This window comes from Phragmites australis, chromosome 3 (genome assembly GCF_958298935.1).
Source record: "Phragmites australis chromosome 3, lpPhrAust1.1, whole genome shotgun sequence".
NCBI classification, from domain to species: Eukaryota; Viridiplantae; Streptophyta; class Magnoliopsida; order Poales; family Poaceae; genus Phragmites; species Phragmites australis.
The window spans coordinates 36,945,266-36,970,214 of record NC_084923.1 but is presented as its reverse complement, the minus strand read 5'-3'; the positions used below and the strand labels follow the sequence as shown (position 1 = coordinate 36,970,214).

General features: G+C 43.7%; 1 protein-coding gene across 1 annotated transcript; it reads left to right on the top strand.

The window, feature by feature from the left end:
• The first annotated feature begins 23,577 nt into the window (after positions 1-23,577).
• LOC133911173 (probable glutathione S-transferase parA) lies at positions 23,578-24,373 on the top strand. The gene is made up of 2 exons (XM_062353379.1): positions 23,578-23,922; positions 24,020-24,373. The coding sequence occupies exons 1-2, from the start codon at positions 23,578-23,580 to the stop codon at positions 24,371-24,373; spliced, it is 699 nt and encodes a 232-aa protein (XP_062209363.1).
• Positions 24,374-24,949: the final 576 nt, after the last annotated feature.

Sequence of the window (24,949 nt, the reverse complement as noted above, 5' to 3'; positions counted from 1 at the left end):
TCGTCGTTTCTTGAAAACCTCATGTGATGATCAATATGATTGATCTAGTGGAAATTAAGGCATTGTGAATGACCCAGAATCGGCTTGATAAGATCAATCTAATGAGATTTTTATAGCGATTTCATAGCGGGACCACCGTGATGTCCGAGCCTAGGGATTTTAAAGATAACATGTTCACGTCGTGACATTAGAATTCGATTATACCCTTAACTCGTTTTTGCAGAGAATGTTGTGACTGGTATGACCTTGTTATGTATGTGATGCATGTGTGTAATTTTCATGGTTTGCGTGTCATGGTTAATTGCAGCCCAAGGCTGTCATGTTATTGTATAATAGCCTGCGTGCCAACTTATGATATTTCTTTATCTCATATAATTTGTCTAGTGCTATTAGGTGTAGTAGACTAGCACATATTCATGGAGACTCGAAGCATGATGACTCGAAAGACGGGAACCGTGGCAATGGAGATCACCATGTGAAGAGGTCATACTATGTCATAGTTAATATGATTGCCTGTGATATTTTTATGTTCCTATCATACTATTCTTTCATGTTTTATATGTGGTGAATATGATTACCATGATAGAATAGCTTTCCTTAGAAAAATTAAGGGTAATTGATGCCTTTTCAATAGCTGCATCTACATAGGTTTTGATTATTGTGTGGTAGATCTGCCAAAGCAGGGTGCCATCATTTATCTTAACCAGTTAGGGTGGATGTCGGACATCTACACGCATATTGTTGGTTTACTTAACAAGCTATCAAAACGATTTTGGGCTTGGGGCATGGTGTTGGGTGCCAGGGCATTCGATGCCACCCAACAAACAAGAGTCACATAAAGATGTGATTAGCAATGTGTTGCTTACCTAGGTCACTTAGGTTTCTAGCAGTGATGCCAAAGCTCACTAAAACTTAGTTGAATATGGATCTTGTTCCATTGTATTGCGTTTGAGGAAAACAGTTTTAAAACATACAGTGGGAGTATCTTCTGATAAATTGTTTATTGGAGGATACACACAAACATAGTGTTGAAGCGTTGCATATATTTTATTGTAGATTTTGGAAGTAGTTCCACTTACAATTACGGATTAAATTGTGATGATTGATATGAAATTGAACTCACTTAATGATGCAAAGGATGTGTTCTAGAAGTTCTTATCCTGATGAACTAGCTCAAAGGTGATATCTTGTAACTCATGGAGTTTATGAGAAACATTGTGATTGCCACCTTATGACCACAGTCTCACATTGAATATGACTTCAATATGATTGAAGGGCATATTGCATTATGTAGAACTGAGGTTAGCCAAAAGATACTTGATCGTGAAAGCCTCACTTGTTTACAAGTGTAGAAAGTGGGGCATTGGATGCCAAGTATAGCACTAAAAGGGTTGTGAACATGTCATGATAGTTCAAAGGGAAACCGAGGATTCTTGGAAGATCTCGAGAAAAGGAAGTGTGACTTCTAGCCCTAGATACCAATGATATAGACTTGGATCTTACCATTTTCTCTTATAACTATTGGGTAGTTGATATTAGAATCAAACTAGAGTTTTTGGCAAGAGGTGAAGTTGATATGTGCATCGGCAATATAGCAAATGGTTGTTGTTGACCGATTGGCACAGTAGCTTCGTTATTATCCTCGGAGTTTTGAATGGAATAATTGTTATTCCGATCTTAACTTGACTATGACTATAAAATCTGCTTTAGAAGTAGAGGATTGTGGACAAATGTTGTTTAGCTTTTTAGCAACTTGGTCTAGTCATGATCCATTGGTGAATGGATTTTGAGGATATGTGAGTCTATAACATTGATTAGCCCTATTTTTATTTGGCTAAAAGTGGTTCTTGCTACAAATCTAAGTCCTTTGAAAAGTTCAAGGAGTTTCAGAATGAGATACAAGATCATACGGGCAAGATAATTATATTTTAGCTATTGGATCATGGAGTTGAATACTTGAGCCATGATATGATGGTCATCTAAAGCAATGTGGAAGTGTTTCACAGTTGACTCTGCATGACATGCCATGAAATGGGTGTCTAAACGGACAAACCGTACTTTGTTGGACATTGTTTTGGTGTGTGATGAGCCAATCTGATCTTCCATTATCTTTCTGGGGTATGCTCTAGAAATTGTTGTTTTCACGTTAAAGGATTTCCACCTATGTTTATGGAGGAGATGTCATATGAGATATGGACTGGGAAGTATCCCGTGTTATCTTTCCTTAAGATCTGGGGTTGTGAGGCCTATGTAAAACGTACGACGTCTAATAAGATCACTCCAAAAATAGATAAATGCTTCTTGTGGGGTATCCTCGGGAAGAAGGCAAAATGTTTGTGGTCCGAAATAGTGTTCTTCTAGAAAAGAGTTTCTGTTGAAGAAATTCAGTGGGAGCACGATACAACTCGAAGCAATTCGGGAAACTTCGGAAAGTGTTTCAGCTCCTATTGAACCTCTATAGATTTTACAAGATGTTGTAAGAACCCGTTGTTGAGACACTAGCCCATGGTAGTCGTAAAAGGCATGTCACACACTTGAAAGGTTCATGTGCGCTATGACATATTGTTGTTGGACAATGATGAGTCTAAGACTGATATGAAAGCGATGGTGGGACCAGACTCTAAGAGATGGCTTGAGATCTGGATTAGAATCCATGCGAGAAAATCAAGTTTGGAACTTGGTCGATCCACCCAATGGTGTAAAAACATATTGAGCGTAAATGGGTTTGAAGGAAAATGGGTAGACGCTGAAGGAAATGTTCGTGTCTGCATAACCAGATTGGTGGTGAGAAATTTCATGGTAATTCAAAGTGTTGATTATGATGAAACATATTTCCCGTCGCATGCTAAAAGTCTACCGAGATCATCCTAGTGATTGCTGCATATTGTGATATGGCAAATGGACATCAAAACGGCTTTCCTCTATGGAAATCTAAGTTAAGGCTTGTATGTGATACATCCAAATGGTTTTGATGATCCTAAAAATGCTAGGAAGCTATACAAGCTTTGATAGTCCATCTGTGGATTGAGGCAAGCATATCAGAGTTGGAATTTTCACTTTGAAGAGGTGGTAAAAGGAGTTTGACTCTATCAAGAATGAGTAAGAACCTTGTGTTTACGACAAGCCTAGTGGGAGCATATTTTTTCTAATATTATAAATATGTATGATATATTATTGATTGGGAATAACAATCCTATGCATTAAGTTTCTCAAATCTTCATTGGAAATGGTTTCAAGATAAAATTGTGGGAATAGGGCATAAAGATCTATATTGATAGATCAAATGAGGCCTATATTGACAAGGTATTGAAAAAGGTTCAATATGCATGATTCCAAGAATGGTTTCATGCCAATGTCATATTGTGTTAGTTTTTGCGAGACTCAGTGTGTTGTGACACTTGATGAGCAGGAAAATTTAGATATCAATCACAAGTCTTGTTGATGGTCATCAGGAAAAATCATCCTCTAGTACTAGAGAAGAACGAGGATGTGACCATAGTTTTTGAATAAAAGGAAAAAGGGTCATTGTAAATGATTACATCGATGCTAGATTCGAACAAAGGAACCATGGTGTGAAATCTGGTTATATGTAAATAATGGAACGGTGAGCTAAAAATGTCCTATGCAAGAAATGTTGCCCACTATACAACAATTGCTAAGTACATCACATCTTTTGAAGTCGCAATTGAAATTGCTTGGATCAGAAAATTGGTTTCTGAGTTATGTGTGGTTTGCAATGTGTTCAGTCCAATGGATCTCTATTGTCAATAGTAGACATATTGCTCGAGCACTGGGAGCATTGGTATCACCATAATTTCGAGCATGTACTTTGGCATGCATACATCATTTCGAATTGAATGAAGAAGTGATGTAAATATATGCAATGGGTATTGGATGCCTATCGGAGTGGATCCGTTAGCTTGTCTTATCTTACAGGCTGAAAGAAGGTGCACTATCGAGCAATAGGTATTGAATGCCTATGTGATTGGCTCTAGTGCAAGAAGGAAAGTTTTGGTGATATGCCGAAAAGGCGATCATGGAGATGATTGTATCGCTTCTATGTTTGTGTTGTCTTGAGTAATTTGCTACTCTATTCCTTGAATGACCATTATAGATATTGATCAGCAAGTGCGTGACTTGCTCATGATACTCATTGTTTGATATCATTCTAAATGGTCCCTGGTTTCATATCATCATGAGGAACAATGATGATTCACAAACTAGCACGTGTATTGATTGATAATCATGTTTCATGGATCATATATATGGAGATATCAAATCAATAATGCGGACACATGTTAGTGAACATGGTGTTGGACAGACCCACCTCGAGATACTGCTGGGATAGTTAAGTGAAGTGCCATCAGTTATAGTCTCGAATGGTGTACCTGCAGAATCTTTAGACCTGAGATCGGCATTGATTCCCAGAATGTGTAGTAACACACTTAGGGGCTTCCAAACGCTGCTCCATAACTGGGTAGTTATAAAGGTTATTTTCGGATATGTTATAAAGCATGTCATGGGGTGTGAGCGGTTAAGATGGAATTTTCCCCTCCTACTTAATGGGAGAGATATCTCTGGGCCCCTCGAGGTAGTTGGATTGTGAAAGTGCATGGCCATGCCAATATGATTAAGAGTTAATCATGATGAATCCACTACTTGATTGAGTGAATGGTCGAGCTATCACAAGGGTGGCACGAATCTCGCCTTGATCTTGACTGATATCATGTGGCAAAGGGATTGGTGCATGAGTATATCAAGGTTCAGCCGATATGATCTTTATGTGTGCTTAGGAGTCAATATGTGCTGCTAGGTACCGCTATTAACTTGCAATTCGGAAATAGTTTCCGGGTAGCTGCAGTTTACACATGAACCTAACGGGTCACACACTTAAGGGGATGGAATTTAAAACTTCCATGAATTGACTCTAGTGCAAGTGGGAGATTGGTGATATGCCGTAGAGGCGATCACATATGTGGATTGGATCTGCGAGTGGGATTTATATGATTAAAGGTCCATTACGGTTTAGAGTCATAATGGGTTCTAATGTGATTAAAGGTCCATTAGCGTACTCTATATAAGAGGAGGAGGAGCCGTGGACGTAAGAGTTGATCCCACCACAAAACCCTGGCCGCCACCTCTTCCTGAACTCCCTGCGAATCCCTAGCCGGGCGCGCGGTGCTAGCACATCGGTGTACAGTGTTCCATCCCTATACGTGTGGATACCGTAGAGATGCTGCTGCTATTGTGGCGTTAATCTTCTTGGCGTGAAGATCGCAACGCTGTACATGCTCTGTGGTCGATAAGGTGATCGACTACTTCCTCTTCGTGATCAGGGAAGTGATCAAGGCCTCCCGTCGTGGTCGCTACTTCCTCTACGTGGTCGAGGATCACACATCGAACACTCGGAGTTGGTCACAGGCTGCTCAAAGCTGGTCGAGGATTAGTCGGCGTTGGTCGAGGAGCATGAACACCTGCTCGGAGATGGTCGAGGAGCACGACCACCTGCTCGGAGCTGGTTGAGGAACTGATAGAGAAGTTGTTTGAGGAGTTTGACGCGCATGACGTTGGATCGATCTACTCCAATTCTTCTTCCGCTGCACTGCGCGTCAAGCGGTAATGATCTATGATCTCCTACTAGCATAATTTCCTGAGTGAATGCGGTAGCCTGCCCGTCCCCCAACAGAGACATCACTGCCGGCTCATATAACCAGCTAGTAGTTATGAACCTTATCACTACCGGTTCATAAGCCACGATGAGTGATTCTTCCCGCATGGCTTATGAATCAGCAGTGATGATCCTTATCACTATCGGTTCATAAACCACGATGACTAATTCTTCTCGCGTGGCTTATGAACCAGCAGTGATGCCTCATCACTGTCGGCCCATTAGGAGCCGGCGGTGATGGGCTGGCATAAAAGGCTAGTTCTGTAGTAGTGTCTTAAGGTTGAAGTTAAGGTTAAGAGATAAGACTCTCTTTTTATTCCTTTTTGACTAATCTCATCTTCCCTTCTTGTTATTCCCTTGCCGATAATCTCTTATGTAGTAGCAAGAAGCCTGAAAGTGCTCAAGGAACACAAGATCCACCAATCGCACCACCACTAACCGCCGCCACCTCCTCGTCTACCACCAGAACATGAGTTCTTCCTGACCTGGTGATAGTGGTGAGGGAAACGAAGATGATGATCCAAGACCCAGAGATGGTTCCTGATGCTGGTGTGGTTGCTAATCTAGCGGACCCTTCCTCTAGTTCTCCAACTACATAGCGGGAGGTCATCGCATCAAGCCATGCAGATGGTCGCGAGCTACCAAGCTGGCCAAAAATTGTTGATAAATTTGTCAAGGCTCCTGAGCCTACCCTTGAAGGGGATGATGCTTCAGATGTCATCGAGGAGGCTTTACCTTACATAGAAATCTTTAACCAAAATGAATGTACTTTAGATGTTTTGTGACGTGTTTGTTTTTTTAGGTCATCATAAACCGCGTAGCTTCCCTAAAGAAGTTGCACATTAGATGTGCCTACCTTGCAGCTAAGGCCTCAGACTTCTCTACTAGCGTGCTTCAATGACTACGTCAAGAGCTGGCAGAAAAGAAGGACAAGGTTGCTAGCCTCAAGAAGGAGATCACCAACAATGACACAACATACACACTCGAGTTGGAAACTATAAGAGTGTCTCTAATTAGTAAGTTCTTGACTATATCCTACATCAGATATCTTCTCAAGAGGCTTATCTATTCATGTTGAGATTTCTTTTCTCTCAGCCCTCACCAGGGAGAGCAAGGAGCTATCTACCACTGTGAGAGTGCATCAAGAGGAGGCCACAGAGGCTAAAGTCGAAGTCGCAAAATTCTGTTTGGTCATACACATAATGTTTAAGTTGTTCAATGATGCAATGGGATTGATGAAGCAGCAAGTTGATCCTCCTCTTGAGTTCACTCCATAAGGGTACAACTACTGGCTCGAGCAGCTTGGCGAGAAGCTCAAAAACCTTCTTTCTACCTTTTATGAGTAGAGCATCAAGTAGATGAAGGACTTGTCACTTGAGTGTGTGTCTTCTGTGCTTGGGTGTATCCAGAGCCACTTTTCGGAGGTCAATCTCTCTCTTATAAAGGGTGAATTTAATATTGGAGAGACCGCTGCCCAAAAGATGATCCATGAATGGTAGCCGCTAGAAGCTGCATATATAGATGACATTGAATTTCAAGAAAACATTTGACATACCTTGTTGTAATATGTTGTCCAAACTCTTCTTTTGATTTTTCTTGAATTATGCTCATCTCCTTAATAGACTTAGGGAAAATAGTTGATCAAGGCCAAAATAAGAGATAATTAACTAGCCCTTGAGAAAGAAACAAAAATCAGATGCATGCAAGGAAACAATACTTATTATCATGAGACAATTCTTAAAATGTTCGATCTTTTAGTAAAGAAGAAACTCTAACATGTAGCTCTCAAGTACTCGAATAGGTTGTGTACCATCATCTTCAAGCGTTACAGACATGGGATGCTTGTGTGTTGTTTGAGTATCCAAATTTAACCATGTACTAAGTACTCGAGAACTTTTATGCCAATGTTCTTTTACCTCAAAATCAACCAACAATTTTTCAAGAAAAAAATTTACTGAAAGCATATATTACTTCTTCCCTAGCATCCGACTGTCTACTCAAGAAAAACTCAAGTAGGCTATCTAAACCAAGAAACAACATCAAAATAGATGTAGCCCCTGATTATCTCATTGAGATGGAAGCTTGAAGAGGCGGTCAAAGCCAAAATACCGGTAGCCCCTACTGTGCGCTTGAAGATAGCTTAAGTGGACAATCAAAGTCAAAATGGTGTACAAATGTATATAAATTTGTATATTACAGAGTCAAAATGGTGTACAAATGTACATAAATTTATAAAGTACAGAGTCAAAATGGTGTAGCCCCTGGCTGTTTACTCGGATAGTAGCTTCGAGTAGTCAGCTCGAGTTAAATCGCTCAGAGTATAAATATGGCACATCACATTACAAAGAAAAAAATTTCTGACTAGCCCTTGGTTATATTTAGGATGAGATTCTGAAACATCAAGTATATGGAACTCGGATAACCACAACATTGAATTCATAACGAGGCCATAGCCAGGAAATGTTAAATGTACTCAAAGTTTTTGACAACCATATATATTATATTAACTCTGAAGGAGTACCTAATACAACGACTCGATACTTATGCGTAGAACTTACAAAGTTGATTGATGTTACAGGAGTTGTGGATGACTTCTCCGTATTGCCAACCTGACCGATCCTGGACGAGTGACTTTGACAACTCTGTAGGGGTCCTCCCATTTGGGGATAGCTTGTTAAGCCCAACCTTATTTTGTATTTTCATCAGAATTAAATCTCCAATGGCGAGTTGTTGATCCTAAACATTATGATTGTAATATCAGTGAAATGCTTGCTGGTTTTTGGCAACTTGTACCAAGGCACAACCTCTTCTTTCATCAAGAATCGATATCGTCCATCATACGATGTTCATGCTCCTCTTCTAAAAAAGCCTATACTCGGGGAGATCCTAAACTTATCTCTAGGGGAAGGACTGCTTCGGCCTCATATGCTAGAAAGAAAGGTGTCTCACTCGTTGTCCTGCTAGAAGTGGTGCGTACAACTGATAATATTATGGGTAACTCTTCGACCCATCTACTAGATTTCTTATGTAGTCGTTGGTAGACCTGAGTCTTAATGCCTTGTAGTACTATCCCATTGGCACTTTTGATTTGGCCATTGCTTTCTAGATGAGCTACAAAAGCAAAGCATATCTTGGTCCCTAGCTCTTCATAGTAATCCTGAAATTTTTGTGTTGTAAACTGAGTGTTATTTTCTGTGATAATTTGATTTGGAATCCCAAATCAAGTCACTACATTTTGTATAAGGAAGTTTTTGGTAGCACCTGCATTGATCACCAACAGAGGTGTGAAACCTCCAAACACTTTTGGGAAGCCCTAGGAGATCCAGACCTCACGTAGCAAAAGGCCAAGACAAAGAGATGGTTTGAAGTGCCTGAGCTGGTTGGTGAATTTGTTGGCCATGAAATTGGCATTGGATGCACTTCTTGACCATTTTGCTCGCATCATGGAGGGATGTGACCAGTAGAACCCTTGACTGAAAGCTTTTCTGACTAGAGTTCAGAAGGAAGCATGAGCACCACAGATTCCTCCATCTATTTCAACGAGTACATTTTTACATTTCTACTGAGTGATAAACTTCATCAAGACTCCACTAGCGCCTCATCGATACAAGTTGCCTTCCACTAGGATGGACATTCTAGCTAGCTTTACGGGAAATTCTTTCTGAGTCGGCACCCTCCTCGTGAATGACTCGATCCTAAAGATAAGCCTGGATGTGATCCATTCATGAATCTTCATATTCAAGTGATGCTATCGCATCTAAAAAGTCAGACAATTCCTCTTGTGTCCTCCCATTATCTGAGTTAGCCACAAAGCTATCCCTAAATGGGAGGGTCCTTACACAATTGTGGAGGTCACCCGTCCAGAATAGATCAGGTTAGCAATGGAGAATGCCGAAGTCATTCACAACTCCTAGAATATTGACTAGTTTTGTAAATTCTACGTATAAGTATAGAGTCGTTATATCAATGTAACTCCATCTGAGTTAATATAATATATATAGTTATCCAAAAGTTCAAGCATTGTTCACATTTTTCAGCCAGGCCCTGTTACAATTTAGTTGAGATTATCCAAGTACCACATACTTGACGTTCCACAATCTCATCCTGAATATAGTCGAGGAATAGTCAGAAAATTTGCTCCATAATGCGATAAGCCATGTTTAATATATGATATTATTTTAACTCAAAGCAATTTAATTCGGACTGTCTACTTGAGTTTTTTTTCTCAAGTAAACAGTCGAGGGCTACCTATTTGACTATGTATTTTATCATTTTACATTATTTTGACTCTGACTGCCCTCTTAGTTTTCTTCCAGTGAACAGTTAAGAGCTAGTACTATTTTGACTTCAACAGTCTCTTCGTGTTTCCATCTCAATGAGATGGTCGGGGGGCTACATCTATTCTGGTGCTATTCTTTGGTTTTGACTGTCTACTGGAGCTCCCTCCCGAGTAAACAGTTAGGGGCTAGGGAAGAGATAGCATTATTTTTGGTTTTTTTCTTGACGAGTTAGTTGGTTTTGACATAAAGGAATTTTGGCATTAAGCTGTTGGGTACTTAATGCATAGTTAATCCAGATACACGAGCAACACGTGGACATCTGTTGTCTGTAACTCTTGAAGACGAAGGTACAAGACCTGTCCGAGTACTTGAGAGTTACACGCTACAATATAATGTCCTCTTCACTGAAATATCAAAAGCATGTTTATCGAGAATCATATCAGAATAACAAGTATTATTTCGCATGCATATAGTTTTCGGATCTTACCTAAGGGCTAGTCAATAATCTTTTATGTTGGCTTTGATTACTCATTTTCCCTAAGTTTATTTAGGAGACGAACATAGTCAAGGGAAATAAAAGGAGATTCCAGCGAACATATTACAATAAGGCATGTCAAATATTACTATGTAAAAAACAGAAAAAGATACAAAATTAGTAAAAAATTTAGTAAAAGTCGTAACATCATCCGTCATCTGATGATAATAGTGATATAATATAGTTGTGATCCGTTACTAATGATGAATCATTAGTAACAGAACATCCTAAGCCAGTTATCAGTAGCGGATCAAGTTATGATTCGAAACTAATGATGGCTTTTCAGTGACGGGTCATCCTAGATCAGTCATTGGTGACGGATCAAGTTGTAACCCGTCACTAATGACGGTATTTTTCTTTTATTTTTCTCGTGCAGTACTAATGACTTCATTAGTGACGGGTCACTGTTATGATCCGTCACCAATAATTTATAGATGAAATAGGAGAAAAGCCTGAAAGCCTAATCTTGATGAGAATTGAAATGTGACAAATGAGCATTTAATTACAATAAAATATAAATATATTTGAGCCAATCATAATCAACAAGTTGCTAAATTCAAGTTTGTGAAATGTAATAATTTATCCACACATAAACAGTATCAATAACATAACAAAAGAAAAGAGGGAAAAATTTGTGATGGTAGAGATGCATTATTAGATCTTTTGGTGTCTTTATGTGATTGCTCATGAAAACTGCCTGAGGAAAGAAATACATATTTCAATACAGCAGGAGTATTTAACAACTTCAAAGTAAATAGTTTTAACTTCAACAGAATCACACAAGGCTTTTTAGAGAAAATAGCCAGCCAAGTTGTTCTATACTCACTAATGACCAATATAATTCAAATATATATTTTTTATTTTTCTCTTATTTTTTCACCTTAGCAGCATTAGAATAGGAACCATTGTACAAACACATGTTTCAAAAACGGAGCAAAAACTTCAGGGGATGAGAACTCAATCTTCTAAGCCGAATTCACCCTCAAAAAATTACTGAACCCAATGAAGTGAGGATGAAATGGATGTAACTTTTTCTGTAAGATGTCCGTAGAGTAAAAAAAAAATATCGAAATCAGAGTCCATATGCAAAAGTTATACCCGTTTTACCGAAAGCACTCTGAGTCACCTATCAAATTACGATCATTTAGATGAGATATTCAGAAATTCATAAAATATTTATACAAATTTAGATGAAGAAAAAATTTATATGTACATTATAGTCGACAAAATTTAACAAAATCAGTCGTTAGTAACGGATCAAGATTACGATCCGTCACTAAAGTTCGGTCATTAGTGACGGATCATGGTTCTGACCCATCACTAATCAGTCATAGGTGACCTGTTATGACCCATCACCTATGACCTTCGGCAAAGAAGCTTAAAAGTATAAAGTCTCCGATGTCTATTACAACTACGTGATATGTGAGGTGGTAATAGAGCTATGAGTGTAGGGCTGGACGAAAAGCTCGAAGCTCGCGAGCTAGTTTAGCTCGTGTCTGGCTCGACTCGGCTCGTTCAAAAATCTAACAAGCCGAGCCAGAGTTTTAGCTCGTTTAGATAACGAGCCAGCTCGCGAGCTAAACGAGCTAGAGCCATCGTTTGCATCATATGCTCCCTTTCACTATGGTCATCAGTTTACTCATTGGTCATTCATCTTCGATGGAGAGACTCCTCCCAAACCTACTTAGCTTTCTATTGGTCAGCTCCATGTTACGATGCAGCTCTTATCTTTTTTTCTTCTCTCATCGATCATTCCTTCAGGCTTTGCATGTATAGACAGATATGTGAGGAACATTGTTTCATATATTTTTTTGAGGAATATTTTGTTCTAGTAGCAGAACATATATAGGTGAATCTGTCTGCTATTTTTCTACATGTAGGTTTGAAAAATATTTAGGAAAGATTCAGCTTGCAGTAATTATACATCTGATTAAACTATGTAAAGAAGTATTATACTTGTAGATATCATTGCTATTGTTGTACGATTTTATCGATGCATTTTTAGTGGATGTTTATATTCTTTTATTATAGTAATAAGCTACTCTCTTAAAAAAACAGTAACGAGCTGCTCGTGAGCCAAATGAATTGAGCCGAGCTATCTTTTCTGCTCGTTATATTAAACGAGCCAAACGAGCCGAGCCCAAATGAGTCGAGCTGGCTCGTTATCTAGCCCTATACACTTGCGAGGCGAAGTCGCTAGTTTGAGGCCCACATAACACATATTGAAAAATAGTTTAAAAAATAGTGTGGCTTATGGGCATATGCGATGGACCCTGCGTTGGCATGACTTGAGTGAAGAAAATATTTTTAATTTTTTTGTGTCCAAAAAATAGTTCATCGGTCATAAGTGATAGATCACTGTTACGACCTGTCATATATGTTTAGTCATTAGTGACGGGTCACGGTAATAACCCGTCATCTATAGTTTTATAAGTATTGGGTCGTAACCAGTTACTAATAACGACTCATCAGTGACATATTCAGAGTAATAGATATGAGACCCATCACTAATACGAATTATCACGCCAACGGGACTCCTTTCTACTCTTTTCTCACATTGTGTGTTTTCTTCGAATTCTATATTATCTATGTACGTGGTTGCTGGCGGCTAGCACTCTTAGATCATCTTCCGGGCTCCAACCTCTCCAATATTAAATTCATCCTTGATGAGGGAGAGATTGACCTCCGGGAAATAACTCTAGATACAACCAAGCACAGAAGCGACACATTCGAGAGCCGAGTCCTTAATTTGCCTGATGCCCTGATGCTCTTCTCACGAAGAGTAGAAAGGAGATTCTTTAGCTTTCCACGAGTCGGAAGCTATACCCTTCAGAAGTGAATTCAACAAGAGTGTCGATTTGCTACTTCATCAGTCCCATCGCGTCATTGAACAACTTTGCGGTTTTGGCTTTTACCTCTGTGGCTTCCTCTGAGCATTTATCATAGCGGCTGTCAGGATCTTGTTCTCCATGGTAAGAGCTGGGAAGAAAGAATAACACCTAACCTATGTGAGCAAGTTTCTTGAGAGGATGCCCACACTTGGATCTAGTTAAGAACTTACCGACTAGGCACTCGTTTGTTGTCGTCAACTTGAGTGCATATGTTATGTCTTGTTGGTGTTTTTCCTCTTGAGGCTCGCTACATTATTCTTTTCTTTCGTCAACTCTTGTGTAGTCGTTGATGCTCGCTGACGAAAAGATCCAAGGTTCTAACCTCAAGGTGTATGAATAACACGCTACCCGAGCAACATGTTTTTTGCCTCACCTTCACAGAACCACACGCTGTGATAGATAATCATCGAACCTTCAATTCCTAATAGAAAAACAAGCACAATCTTAATTGAAATGTCATATTTCTGTCTATGTTTGTTGCACCTAATCATAGAAAGGAAGAGTATGAGATCCTCACTATAGGAGTATAACATATCTAATATTAGTTCAGAATTTTGAGTCTATGGTTTATATAGGTCTCATAGGCCAAAAAAAAAACCTCTTTAAACAACTTGGACTCTATTTGCCGTCAGTTTAACATGGAAATTATTGTGCAACTGAAAGGAAACAGAGGCGGGGACTAGATCCGTTTCGTGGGCTAGCAAATTTGCTTTCCAATGAGTACTCGTATGCCTAAAATGTACTCCGTACATGAGAGATATTGGGTTTGTCTGGCTTTGACGTGGCGAATCTGAATCAACTTTAAACTTTCTTATCTTCAATCTCCGTATTTTGGACGACTTGAATTCATGAATAACTGGAAAAGGAAGTCTTTTAAACATATAAAAAGTCATGATATAGTTGGATATCATCTTGAAGTGCTTTCTAAACCACGGACTCCCCATGTTCGGCTATCTTCGTGTGTCACCCTGACAGTCTGTGCACCTTCCAATGAAAGAGCCATTTCTCTTAGTAGAAAGCTTCGAATCGCAAGTAATTTGATTCGTAGTAAGTAGACTTGATACTCTTTTCAAATATCAACTTGTAGGCTTTGGAACCTTCTGTATACTCTATCGAATACATGTTGATAGAATACGTTTTTCCTTCATTAACTCACTCCTAGCTCATAACTTCATAAACTTGATGGACATAACTGCAGTGCATGCCAATTGAAAACATGACAGATCTCCATTTGAGTCAGCGGCGAAGCTAGCGTCAGAGGGAGGGGGGTGCACGACTCTTTACTGTTCATCGGAGCTACAGTAATTTACTGTTCATCAAAGCTAATTTTAGTAGTATTTTTGAATAGGAGGGGGGGGTGCATATGCACCCACACCTCTCAACCTAGCTTCGCCCCTGATTTGAGTTACCTTCCCTATTCTCTCTTGTCGAAAAGGTGCATAGTTACTGCTAACCCTCATCACTAGGCATCCCTCTAAGGCCAGCGAACTGCACTGGCGAACCCGAAGCAACCTCCCCCAACCCCAACCCATCAGCGAGTTCCAAAATTGATGTCGACTTAGAGGAACCGCGATTTCAATGGACTAGAATCTTATATAAAATGCTCTTCGTTCTTCTAGGCCTCATCGACGGGTGAGGCAAGCACACCTAAAACCTTTGGAATCGACGGCATGGTACAGTACTATGGTTGTCGCCTGGCATGCATGCAAGACAGGAATCATAGTATAATTACCGAATATAGTTAGTTGCAGCTTGCATGCTGTCTATTTGATTGAGCGGAAGTAAATTTTATAGGATACTATTCAGAAAGATCCTCGTGAGATCTTATCTATATCATCTATTCCGTAATCTAATAACTATAATGAAGAGGAGAGAGAGTCTTTCGTAAAACTATGTCTTATAGGATTTACTTCCTGATTGAGCTTACCTCCATTATCTGCACGACGGTGCTAGGATGTGATGGATTGACGCACGTTATCGGCCCGGGGTTATTCAAAACTTCTAGCCGTCCCACATGTCAGAGGCACACGCAGCATAGAATTCACTACCGGAGACGGCTTCTTTGCCGAGTATCCCAGACTTTGCCGTGTGCTTTTTATCGGGCACTCGGCAAAGAGGCCATTTGCCGAGTGCCAGAGAGAAAGAACTCGGCAAACATCTGGCACTCGGCAAAGAGGCTCTTTGCCGAGTGCCACAGATAAAGAACTCGGCAAAGAGGAAATTTGCCGAGTGTCATTTTTTGACACTCGACAAACCCTATTTTTTCACTTTTGAGCAAGTTCGTGGAGGCTATTTGGCGAGTGCCAGAGAAAAAGAACTCGGCAAAGAGGCTCCTTTGCCGAGTGTCATTTTTTGACACTCGGCAAACCCTAATTGTTTTTTCACTTTTGACCTCCAAACTTTTTCTGCAGTCCTCATACAATACCTGGTACTCCATGTTCCAATGTGGCACATTTCTCGGACTTTTTCTATATTTCTTTAATTTATTTCAATTAATTGAATTTTCTTGGATAATTCAAATTATAACTGCTAGTCATTCGAATAATGAAAAAAAATGAATGGAAAAATGATATTCATGTTATTTAGTATAATGTGAGGCCGTATCCAGGAACAGACCACAAATTGCGAACATCTTGTTCACGAAACATGACCACGAACTTGCGGGCGAGTTGTTTTTAAATTGTATAAAAAGCAAACGAAGTCCGAAAATCATGAAACTTGTCAAGATGTAATGATATCATATGTGGAGGCTGTGATAAAAATTTGAGAAGGTTTTGCACAAGTTGTCACGTACGATGCTTGTAACCGTTGCAAACCGAAGAAGTTTATCCAGGTTTCTTCGGAGATTCTTCGGTTTGCAAGCATCGTACGTGACAACTTGCGTAAAACCTTCTCAAATTTTTATCACAGCCTCCACATATGATATCATTACATCTTGACAAGTTTCATGATTTTCGGACTTCGTTTGCTTTTTATACAATTTAAAAACAACTCGCCCGCAAGTTCGTGGTCATATTTCGTGAACAAGATGTTCGCAATTTGTGGTCTGTTCCTGGATACGGCCTCACATTATACTAAATAACATGAATATCATTTTTCCATTCATTTTTTTTCATTATTCGAATGACTAGCAGTTATAATTTGAATTATCCAAGAAAATTCAATTAATTGAAATAAATTAAAGAAATATAGAAAAAGTCCGAGAAATGTGCCACATTGGAACATGGAGTACCAGGTATTGTATGAGGACTGCAGAAAAAGTTTGGAGGTCAAAAGTGAAAAAACAATTAAGGTTTGCCGAGTGTCAAAAAATGACACTCGGCAAAGATCCTCTTTGCCGAGTGCTAGGACGTCTGGCACTCGGCAAAGAATTTCAATTTTTTTTTAAAAACCCCCTCTTTGCCGAGGGCCAGATCGGGGGCACTCGGCAAAGATTTTTAAATTTTTTTAAAGAAAACCCCTCTTTGCTGAGTGCCAGATCGGGGGCACTTGGCAAAGGGGGGATTTAACCCCCGGCCGGCCCACGCACCGCACACACGCAAAACCTCCTCGCCGCCGCCCGCGCCCGCGCCAGCAGCCCCCGCCCCCGCGCCCGCGCCGCCCCCGCGCCCGCGCCGGCCGCGCCCGCGCCCGCCCGCGCCCGCCCGCGCCCGCGCCGGCCTTGCCCGCCCGCGCCCGCGCCCGCCCGCGCCGGCCGCGGCCGCGCCCGCGCCAGCCGCCCCCGGGCCAGCGCCGCCGGAGCAGGAGGAGAAAGAGAGGAGGAGGAGGAGAGGAGGAAGAAGGAGGAAGAGAAGGAGGAGGAGGAAGAAGGAGAAAGGAGGAAGAAGAAGGAGGAGGAGGAGGAGGAGGAGAAAGAGAGGAGGAGGAGGAGAGGAGGAAGAAGGAGGAAGAGGAGGAAGAAGGAGGAAGAAGGAAGAAGGAGGAAGAAGAAGGAGGAGGAGGAGGAGGCGCCTCAGCCGCCGTTGCCACGTCCCCGACGCCTTGTCCACCGGCGCCCTGACCCCTTCACCACCGCTGCCCTACGACGCCCACTAGGTATGCCATTCGTCGTCGTCGTCGTAGTATTACTAGTAGTTGCGGTATTTGTAGTGATGGTATTACTTGTGCATGTCGGCCATCGTGCCGTTGGTTTTCTTGCAGGTTTTGGAAACCTCACCGTGCAGGGGAGGTGCTGCCAAAATTTTGTATTGACAGTTTTATGTTTCTTTTTTTGCAGAGAAGAGCCAGTTGGAGCGGCACCGGAGTACCTCGGCGACCCCGATCGCCTTCCTTGCCGCTGCGGGTCTGCCTGCACCGCGTCGCCTCGCCACTGCACCGACCCGCCACGGCCCCGCTAGCCTGACTCCACCGCCACCCTAGGTATAACCCCTCTTTCCGTATCATGGTCGTAGATCACGTAACCCAGTTAGGCGTCTCCCGTTCGAAAGAGATACGGTTGGAAATATGCAGATATTTCCATATCTAAAACCGTATCTGTTTCGAATTGTCCACGTTTTTTGGACAGCCCGCGGATGCGTAGGTGGGGTTAGTTTCCATGGTCTGCTCCGATCCGAGACAGAGTTTCGGCATCATCTCCCTGTTGTTCTCCGGATACACACTCTCCCTAGCAGGACGTGTATTTGGAGAACAGCGGGGAGGTGCTGCCGAAATTCTGTCTCGAATAGGAGTAGAGCATGGAAACTAACCTCATCTACGGATCCTCGCGTGGGATTAGGACCTATCCTCACCTATTAGATAGTAGGAACGTCGTGTAGATGCAATTGATGTTTATATTACTCGCCGCTATATATGTTAGAGGATGGAGGACCATGAGTGGATGTACACGGGCCGCGCAAGTCAGGGTCAGGTCAGCAATGAATGGATTGACAAGACCGATGCTTTCTTGGAACGGGCATTTGGCGTGGCTGCTAAAGGAGCGAGTAAAATTTGCTGTCCCTGCAGCAAATGTGCAAACAGGAAAAGACAAACGAAGAAGGTCATGGGGGAACATCTTTGGAAGAATGGATTTACGGCGGACTATACCCGGTGGGTCTACCATGGTGAAGCTGATCGTATGAGAGAGGAGGTGGTGAGACCACGCGTCGAGGATTATGATGCTGATGCCGGGGTAGCAAACATGTTAAATGACTATCACGAGGCACAGTTCGCTGAAGGACGTACGGAGGAGGAGCCAGAGGCAACCGCAAAGGCGTTCTACGACATGTTTGCCGCGGCACAGAAACCCCTTCACAGTCAGACAAAGGTTTCTCAACTGGATGCCATTGGACGCATAATGGCTTTAAAGTCCCAGTATAGCCTGAGTCGAGACGCCTTCGATGGTATGTTGACAGTTATTGGCAGCCTGCTTCCGGAGGGTCACCTTCTGCCAAAGAGCATGCACGAGTCACAGAAACTCCTTCGTGCACTTAAGATGCCGTATGAGCAGATACATGCTTGCCCGAAGGGGTGCGTCCTATTTAGGAAAGAATACGTGGAAGCAAAGTACTGTCCAAAGTGTAAATCATCTAGGTTCCTGGAGGTAGATTCTGGTGATGGCCAGAAGAGGCAGCTTGACATTCCCGTGACAATCCTACGGCACCTTCCGTTCATACCGAGGATCCAACGGCTATACATGACCGAGGAATCCGCGAAACAGATGACATGGCACAAAAATGGCAAACGATACAATCCTGACAGGATGGTACATGCATCCGATGGTGAAGCATGGACCCACTTTGATGGCATTCATCATGAGAAAGCTAAAGAGGCTCGTAATGTACGTGTTGCGTTGGCAACAGATGGGTTCAATCCTTATGGAATGATGGCTGCCCCATACACATGTTGGCCCGTGTTCGTTATCCCCCTCAATCTCCCCCCCCCCCGGCATATGCTTTCAACGACAGAACGTATTCTTGTCGTTGATAATTCCTGGACACCCGGGGAATAATATGGGTGTGTTCATGGAGCCAGTGATTGATGAATTGGTCCGTGCTTGGGAGGAAGGGGTATGGACATACGACCGAGCTACAAAGAAAAACTTCAAAATGCATGTTTGGTACCACTACTCCCTGCATGACTTCCTGGCGTATGGGATATTCTGCGCCTGGTGTGTTCACGGGAAGTTCCCATGCCCAGTATGCAAGGAAGGTCTGAGGTTCATTTGTATCCTGCTTGAGCTTGCAGGGCCAGAGGGATGCGTCTATGTGTGCCGAGTTGAGACAGGTTGCCGATGGCTTTGCCTATAGGGTCAGGTCATTTTCTGGTTATGACGTGAATGGATATCGCTTTCGCACAACAAGCTACGAGCAGAGTCGGCCCAATCGAAGAACCACAAGTTCCGGAGTTTTTACGCCCGGCGTTGATGAGGTCGAGTATTATGGAAGAATTGAAGAAATATACGAACTCAAGTTTCATGGTTCCAAACCTTTTAATCCCGTCATATTTAAATGCCATTGGTTTGATCCTGAAGTAACGAGACGGACATATTGTAATCTTGGGCTAGTCGAAATTCGACAGGATTCCGTCTTACCAGGAGACGATGTCTATATTGTGGCCCAACAGGCCACGCAAGTTTATTATCTCCCATATGCGTGTCAAACCATAAGGCATCTTAAGGGTTGGGATATTGTGCACAGGGTATCGCCACACGGTAAAGTGCCTGTCCCAAATGATGAAGATTACAACTTAGACCCAAACACATATGACGGAGAGTTCTTTCAAGAAGAGGGACTAGAGGGGAGGTTTGAGATAGACTTAACCGAAGCGATCGGAATGGAAGTAGACAATGAAACGGTTATTGAAGAGGACGTTGGAGATGAGGTGCAAAATGTGAAGGACTTACAAATGCTTGAGCGATTACATTTAGACAATGACAATGGCAACATTGCTCATTCGGATAGTGTTGATTATTTCGACATGATTGATAGTGATGATGAGACTTATGATCCAGCTAATCCCGATCATGAAGATTATTTCTAATACATGTAATACTATGTTATTTTGTAATTACGTTTTGTTTATTTTGCATCTCTTTCTAAGTACTTCTTGTTTATCTGTGCTTATTGGTTTACTCTTTTTAATTGCAGGTGATTGAACAAAGATGGTGGGCGGTGGGATGAGGAAGCTAACGTCCTTGTACCGAAGGACAAGGAGGAGCAGCTGCAGGAGGGAGTCGTCGCCTGCCGCCCCGTCGCGTGAGGAGGAGGAGGAGGAGCAGGTGCCCCAGGAGGACGCCGAGGCGCAGGAGGACGCGCAGGAGGAGGCGCAGGAGGACGCGCAGGAGGAGGCGCTGGAGGACGCGCTGGAGGAGGCGACAGCAGGGGGTTCCGCTTCCTCTAGTTTGTCGAGCGTCTACTTGCGAGGTCCCGCGAGCCTCCCTCAGCGACCGATACCTCGTGAGAGACGCCCGCTGATTCGACCCGAGGGGGAAAAGTAAGTAACTTTAGATGTTATCACTACTTTATATGATATGTTGAATATCAAAATAGAAATTGGACGATTGTTAATCACTTGGGCAGGAACTGGACGATTGTGGCGAGTGGAGGTGCTCACACACGCCAAGTCAATGGCATCCTCGGTCTTCTGTGCAAGGAGCACTTCCCTGGCCTGGTTGAGTACACCGGAGTGACGGGGCCGGCCTACTCGTTTGACCACTACGCCGCCGCCCCCGATGCTGCAGATCGGGCCCGCAGGGTATTCAACAACAAGGCGGAGCGGGTGAAGCAAGAGCTGTGGGTAAGTCTTCCTCGCACTACATTGCTCAATACATCGTATTTATTGGACATTCTTGAAATAATGAATGGATACCTCGTGTTTGTATGCAGGATTTCTTTAGATGCCAGGACGGACATGAGGCCAGGGCGGATGCGGTGGCTACCAAATGCTGCAAAAAACTCGTCGTGGACATGCATTACGAGGCGCGCATCCAGGCTGTCGTAACTTACCACGGGACCGTCGTTGGAACGAAGGTCACCAAAAGGGACGCAAGAACCATGACGCTGACCCGGGACCAGTACCTGCAGGTAAATACAGAACATTAATACTGATTCCTTTTGAGATTAAGTAGGCTTAATTTCATCTTCTGATATGTCATGTACTTGATGGCCTGTAGATGATTCCTTATTGGTGCGCCGCGCATCCCCAGTGCTGGGAACAGATGGTGGACAAGTGGTGCTCACGCGAGTGGGAGGAGACGCACAACTTGTGCCGGGAGCGGCGTTTGATGATGCCAGGTGTAGCACACCATCAAGGCAGCCGCAACCTCAGTGGATACGCACAAACATGGGTACGCGAATTCATTTATTTATTCTAACGCTCAATTCTGCATGATTTCTAATCATCTTGCTGTTTTTCTCGCAGTCGGCGTCACATGGTGGCCAGCCTTGCTCCATCTTCAAGGCATTTGCTATGGCCCACAAGGGCAAGGCGACGTCCGACGTCGACTACAACCCGGAGGACGGGCCCGAGGCGTACAGCAATGCGACCGTCCACAACCGCCTTAGTGAGTACACATCGATGTCAAGGGAGGTCCATGGGCCAGAGTACGATCCGAGCACCGAGGACCTTGATGGAGAAGTCGTCATGAGGGTGGGAGGAGGCAAGAAGCATGGGCGATACTGGATTGGCGACGGCGTAATCGACTCGGCCGCTACTCCCAGTCTCTCCCAGATTCGAGCAAGCAGCACGAGCACGAGCCCGGCCATACGACCTCGGAAGGACACTTCACACCACCGGGTGGAGGCACTCGAGGTTATTCCTGGTTTATTCGTCGTTCATTGGTTTTTTCATACCTTTCCTTTGCATTATTGTAACATTAGGGTGAATATATTGTAGGCCCAGCTGGAACAAGAGAGGAGGATACGGGAGCAAATGCAGGCGACGATGGAGAGGGTGGAGGCCGAGCGGGAGGCCGAGCAGCGGAGGATGGTGGAGATTCTTCAGTACATGCAAAGTATTGGCGCCGCTACTGGTGTAGCTCCGCCACCTTCGCTATTCGCTCCACCTCCACCTCCTCACTATTCTACTCCTGTGAGTATAAATGTTTTAGTTTGTATGTTCATGCTTACGGTCAAACCTAGTGGAGTATGAAAGTTTTATTCATGTATGGTATATATTTATCTTGTCTCACACATGCAATCTCTTCTCCTTTGTGCAGAATCAATCGGCGGCATCGAACGATCCTCATGCTTCAGCGAATCCTTCACCAAATCAGTTTCATTGACCATCTTGGTGATGATACTTGTGGTTGTTAATGGTACTTCTATTTGCAATTATGGTTGTAGATGATGGAGCACTTGGATTACTTGTGAACTTATTTGTGATATATTGTGAGACATGTGATGTTTGTGATATATATGTGGTGTTGCTGATATATATGTGCTGTTGATGATATATATGTGATGTTGGTGATGTTTGTTATATATATATATATATATATATATCTGTTTGTTTGGATGGGATGTCAAAAACAAATAAAAAGGCTGTTTTCAGCCACTTTGCCGAGTGCAATGGCCATGACACTCGGCAAAGTGACAACATGCTTTGCCGAGAGCCACGGTCCAGGCACTCGGCAAAGATGGCCTGTTTGCCGAGTGTCCTCCAGGTGGCACTCGGCACAGACGCCACCTTTGCCGAGTGTTTGATTCACTGGCGCTCGGCAAAGAGGAAGACTTTGCCGAGTGTCAGATTAGCACTCGGCAAAGCCTTTGCCGAGTGCCCGATAAAGTGCACTCGGCAAAGAGATCTTTGCCGATAAATTTTTTACCGAGCACCCTTTGCCGAGTGTAGCACTCGGCAAAGCCTTTGCCGAGTGTATATCGTCCTTTGCCGAGTGCCTGAGGCACTCGGCAAAGAAGCTGTCTCCGGTAGTGATTTCAGCATAGCCATAGCTAACCTAGAAGCACAGGGCCCGGTCCCATCGAGCAAGGCTAGCTGCAGAAAGCGAAGCTCCCCTGGTTTTAGAGGGGAAAGCGAACAAATCGTCAACGACGCAACCGAAGACATGCATGGTGAGATCGACGAGACCAATCAGCTCATCCCAGGGAACACACAGAAACGCCAAGAAAAGAGACATCACTTCCAAGGAAGAACTGGTCACCAATGAAATATATACGTACCCCTCTGATACTATATATAGCACCAAATCAAGAAGCCAAGGCAAGCACCCAATTAGCTCGCTAGCATCTGATTAAGTAGCAAGGTAGCAAGAAGCTTTCAAGGGAGGCAATGGAAGGAGACAAGAAGGCGAACGGCAGCGGCCGCGGCGTGGTGCTCCTCAACTGTTTCGTGAGCCCGTTCGGTAACCGCATCCGGATTGCGCTGGCGCGCAAGGGCGTGGCGTATGAGGAGAAGTCCGAGAACCTTGCGGCCAAGAGCCCTCTGCTGCTGTCCTCCAACCCTGTGCACGCCACGGTCCCCGTCCTCATCGTCGACGGCAAGGCCGTGTGCGAGTCCCTCGTCATCATCGAGTTCATCGAGGAGGCCTTCGCCGGCGTCGACGAGGCGCTGCTCCCTTCTGACCCCTACGCCCGCGGCCACGCTCGCTTCTGGGCCTCATACATCGACACCAAGGTCCACCGATCGATCACTACGACTCACTTAATTGTTCAGTATGCACGTCACCTTAATTTGACTTGAACGTGCATACATGCATGCACCATGGATGCAGCTGCCTGCGTGCGCGCTGCGGGTGTGGCAGTCGCCAAAGGGCGCGCCGGCGGCGGTGGAGGGGAAGAAGGACATGGTGGCCGTGCTGAAGACGCTGGAGGCGGGTTTGGGCGGGAAACCCTACTTCGGCGGGGAGGCGCTCGGGTACGTGGACGTGGCGCTGGTGCCGTTCGCGCCGTGGTTCCTCACGTACGAGCGGCTCGGCGGGTTCAGCGTCGCCGCGGAGTGCCCCGCCCTCGCGGCGTGGGCGGCGCGCTGCGTCAGGGAGAACGAGTGCGTCGCCAAGTCGCTGCCGGAGGCCGAGAGCGTTTACCAGTTCGTCTGCGGCATGAGGAGGCACTTCGGCCTCGACTAGGCAGTTCGTCGCGGCCGGCGAGAGCTGGCTGAAAAGCCTGTAAATAAGGAGAACTGATATCAGTTGGCGCCAGTACGTCTCGGTTTTAATTTGCACGTACTACGCGTGCATGATTGTGCACGTTATCAATTTGCGTACGTATCTTGGATGCACGGTCCATGATTTTCGTCACCACTTTTCGTTGCTAGCTTGGCTATGTTATGCATGTCGTTTGATGCACTTGTATTGTATTTGGAGTTTCGATATGCATTTCTGCTGTATTTTTCTTCGATGGCCTGTTTTGTGGTGGTTGATAGTAAATGATATTTCATCGGTTTTTAGTAGAAACTCACACACGTCACCTACACGCGTGCACCGCGTTCGCCTAAAATCCTCAAACGCGAACGGGTGGGGGCTCGCCACAACGACCCCACCAACTAAGCTTGCTTCGCAATGATTTTTCATCGTTGCTGCGCCCGTATAGACACCAACGATCGATGTACTAACTTCGTGCTTATCGAGCCGAAACAGTGTTTTAGAGATTTTGCTTGTTGTTTTATGTACATTTTATATTGGTGCTGCTGTGTGCACGGGTGT